This window comes from Olea europaea, chromosome 16 (assembly GCF_002742605.1).
Source record: "Olea europaea var. sylvestris chromosome 16, O_europaea_v1, whole genome shotgun sequence".
In the NCBI taxonomy this organism is placed as follows: Eukaryota; Viridiplantae; Streptophyta; class Magnoliopsida; order Lamiales; family Oleaceae; genus Olea; species Olea europaea.
In genome coordinates this window covers 7,563,983-7,567,966 of record NC_036252.1, presented here as the reverse complement: position 1 = coordinate 7,567,966, position 3,984 = coordinate 7,563,983, and the positions used below count along the sequence as shown (strand labels likewise).

At 29.2% G+C, this 3,984-nt stretch overlaps 1 protein-coding gene across 1 annotated transcript; it reads right to left on the bottom strand.

The window, feature by feature from the left end:
* Window positions 1–3,089: 3,089 nt before the first annotated feature.
* On the bottom strand, window positions 3,090–3,894 carry LOC111411976 (basic form of pathogenesis-related protein 1-like). The gene is made up of 2 exons (XM_023042687.1): window positions 3,281–3,894; window positions 3,090–3,250 (listed from the first exon to the last, which is right to left on the bottom strand). The coding sequence occupies exon 1, from the start codon at window positions 3,777–3,779 to the stop codon at window positions 3,297–3,299; it is 483 nt and encodes a 160-aa protein (XP_022898455.1). The 5' UTR covers window positions 3,780–3,894; the 3' UTR covers window positions 3,090–3,250; window positions 3,281–3,296.
* Window positions 3,895–3,984: the final 90 nt, after the last annotated feature.

Sequence of the window (3,984 nt, the reverse complement as noted above, 5' to 3'; positions counted from 1 at the left end):
TTTTTTATTTTTATATATTTTTTCACCGGTCCGATTTGGTTTTAAACCGCAATTAAAATTCTTAAACCTAAACCAAACCATTTTAACCGGTTTGATTTGGGTCAAAACTATTTCGTTGACCGGGTCCACGTGGCACCAAACCGACAGTTTCTAAAATGCGATTTCGGTTCGATTTTTCGGTTTTGCGATTTTTGCTTATAGCCCTAGCCTTCGCTGTTGTAAAATAACTATTTATAATAAATAAAATTTGTGTTTTTATTTATTTACTGTTATTGTATTTTTTAACATGAGAGTAAAAGTATATGTGATCTTAAAAGTATATGTGATCACTTTCCGATAGTATGAATTGTGTCTTTGTATAAAGAAGCACAATGTGACTTGATCAAATAATATTACTTCTCTATCTATTATATTGTTCAAACGTTCACAGATAATATTACAAATTTTGTCGCCTCGAATGGTTATCACGAGCATTTCTTAATTATTTTTTTATTTTTGAAAGAAAAAAATAATGCCTGTAGTAGAAAGATTAATCAGTTATTTCTTTCATCGCTCCCAATGCCATAATATTACCACTAATGGCACGTAAATATAACTCATTGTTTAAACAACTATTCAAAGTTCGTAAAGCTCCTTGTAAGGCTTGTTGAAAAATCCATTGTCGGACTTGACTAATCTCCCTCTGCTGTTCAAATTGAATCGTTTCATTTTTGTAATTTTCTAGAATTTGAATTAATCAAATTCCATTTTTTATAAATAAATTGTTCATTATAAATCAAATTAAGTAATAATTAAAATGTATATTAATTTGATTAATATGAAAACTCTTAATATGAATAGTCAAAAAATTTTATATATTTGTCAATATTTCAATATTTAACTGACATAAGATCCCTTGATATACTCGGCAAGATGGTGACTCATTTTGGGCAAATTAGTTTTTGAAATCATGTGCACATTGAATCTTAATCAGATTGAATTGCTCATCAAAGTTTATTGGGCTCTTTTACCATATTAAGACCTAGGTTTTTTTTTCCTTATAGCGTAAACATTGTTACGAGGAGTAGTTAAAACCCTTATATGTTGATTTATAATTCGATATTTAACCGATATGACATTTATCTCTTCCTATGTGTTTTTATTTCCCATTCTAAATGGAGGAAATTAGACATAGTATTTAAAGGAGCGAATTAGATTAATACAGTTAAAATAAATTAAATTTTCCATGATCATATTAACTAAATTAAATTTTCCATGATCATATTAACTAAATTAAATTTTCCATGATCATATTAACTAAATTAAATTTTCCATGATCATATTAACTAAATTAAATTTTCCATGATCATATTAACTAAATTAAATTTTCCATGATCATATTAACTAAATTAAATTTTCCATGATCATATTAACTAAATTAAATTTTCCATGATCATATTAACTAAATTAAATTTTCCATGATCATATTAATTATATCCATTAAAAATATGAAGACATTTGAAAGTTAGCAAATTCATTTCAAAGACAAGGACCGACACTCTCCAATTTGATTTTTTTTTTTTTTTCACTTCTCAAAAATTTTTATTACTAAATTTCTTTTCGTTTGATGTGATATTTTACACTACGGTTATTCGTTTTGAGCAATTCAAAATCTATTAGATAGCTTGCAATGTGATTATAATAAAAATGTTATGGACGAAATTTATATGTCGAAAATTATCTTGCATGAATTATTGAACACAAAATAAACAACGATTATTTAGTCTATTTCTTGCCACTATTTTTGACTCGTTATTAAGAATACATCCTTTATCGATTTTTAAATTTGAAAGATATATTCAAAGCTTTTTGCAAATACTTTGAAACGATAACAAACACCTCACCGATGAGTGAAGAAATATAGCTTGTAAATAAATCAAAAGATGTCACGCCAAAATAGAAATTAGAAGGAAAAAAAGAGCTAATTTGTTATTCGAAAAAGTGGCATACACGTATATTTTGAACTTCAAAAATTTATTGTCTAATTTAACTTATGTGAAAAGATAAGGATACACAGATTGTTTTATTGATAAAATTACATATATAGTGGTAGATATACTCAAAAGTGACATGACTTTTTGATATAAGTGACATGATACTTTTAAAAATGTTATACCTTAACTACTTCAAAAGACTGATATTTGACTCCATTATAGATGAAAACACTAATGTTATTATATATACAAAAAGAATATAAGTGTAAGATTTATTTATTTTACATTGACAATATGGAGAAGAAAATCAATCATCCATGGATTTGTTCTAATATTTTGATTGGTATTTCTCACTTTTTTCTTAAAAAAAAAATTCTATTACTTTTTTTATTTTTTGCCACTTTTGAAATAGTGTCTTGTGCTCCAAAAATGATGTTCTAGGTTTAGTTAATATAAGTGAAGTGTAATCATAAAGAGACAACTTGTTGAAGGAATCCAATTATCTTGTATCTATTCTAAGGTTTTAGTGTTTCCTCACTTTTTTAAATATGTCAGTTTTTTTCTTTTTTAATTTTAAGTAAAACAATACATCTTTGGCTAAACTTTCAATTTGCTTATAAAAATTTCTTTGAGATGTTAATTTATTTTGTATTTCGTTAACTTTGAATTAAATTTCATTGATAGAGAAAGTGATACTGTACATCACTCTTTACATAAAAAGTGACATAACTCACTTTTTAAAGTCTCAATTGACTTTATATAGTATTTTTTAATTTAAAAGAATTTTCATATAATTTTTCAAAATGCCCTAATTTTAAGTATACATCCCTTCTAAATATGACTTGCAAGCCCTACTTGCTAGACACATGTCTAGACCACGCATGGGCCATCTTGGATGTTCTTCATATAGCTCAACCCATTTAACACCTTTTGTTAAGCGAAGCTAAAATAAAAAGTATTGGATAATATTAAGCTCTTGTTTGGTGGAGATTAAAATCAGATTTTTAGTAAATTTTAATGGAAGTTAATGAAATATGTAGTGAAAAAGTTGTGATACGCATAAAATATGTGGTTAAAATAAATTATTAACTTTGACTTAAATTAAAATTTAGAATCGATACCAAACAGGAAGTAAATATGAAAATAAGCAAAAAGTTGTACATTATATTATCTAGTCTTTGTTCAGTATTATTGAACGTCACTTATTTTTCACGACTTCAACAAGACCGACGCATACCCTATATATTACAAAAACCTATACATATTTCAAGAACAAGTCACAACACATTCTCTTAGTATTTGGAAATTAACAACAGAACCATATCAATAAGGACGTTGGCCAATATAATTACCAGGTGGATCATAGTTACATATCACAAAAATCCAACCATTACTGCACGGAACCCTAGCACAACCAAGATGAACTGAATCCCTCCAAACCACCTGTGTATAATGCAGGCATTCTCCACCGACGCAAGAATTCGTGTCATAATCATAGCAAGATTTCTCCCCAACCCACATGCTGACTGCATCTCCGGCAGCCAATTTCTCCCACCCCTCAGCCAGGTTTTCGCCATAGGGCCCTTGCGAATGCTCCAGCTCGCAATCCGCATACCTTTCGTTGGCATAGTTTAGAGCATAGGCTGCAACCGTGTCATTCCAGACGAGGGGAGGGATGCCGACTTCTGCACGAGCCTGGTTGTGACTCGAAAGAAAATCTTGAGGGGAGTTTTGGGCCATGGAAGGAGGAGTTAGGGTTAAGGTTATCAAGGAAAATAAAAGGATCATTATTTTCAGTGAGTCCATTGGAGTGGTGGGTTTGAGTGTAGGGGGCAGGAGCAGATGTATTTATAGACGGAGAAATGCTATCTGTACAGGCTATTTTAACTGATCGAATTATAGAATGTTGAGTAGGCAAGATTTTTACACCGTTTTGAACAAAAAACAAAGTTAAATCAGCCAACGAAATCTTACCAGTTCTTATGACCAATGTGTTAAAAAAAAAAAAAAA

Bases quoted from the DNA above. Each gene is read 5' to 3' on its own strand.
- LOC111411976 (XM_023042687.1), bottom strand. From the start codon at position 3,779: ATGGACTCACTGAAAATAATGATCCTTTTATTTTCCTTGATAACCTTA.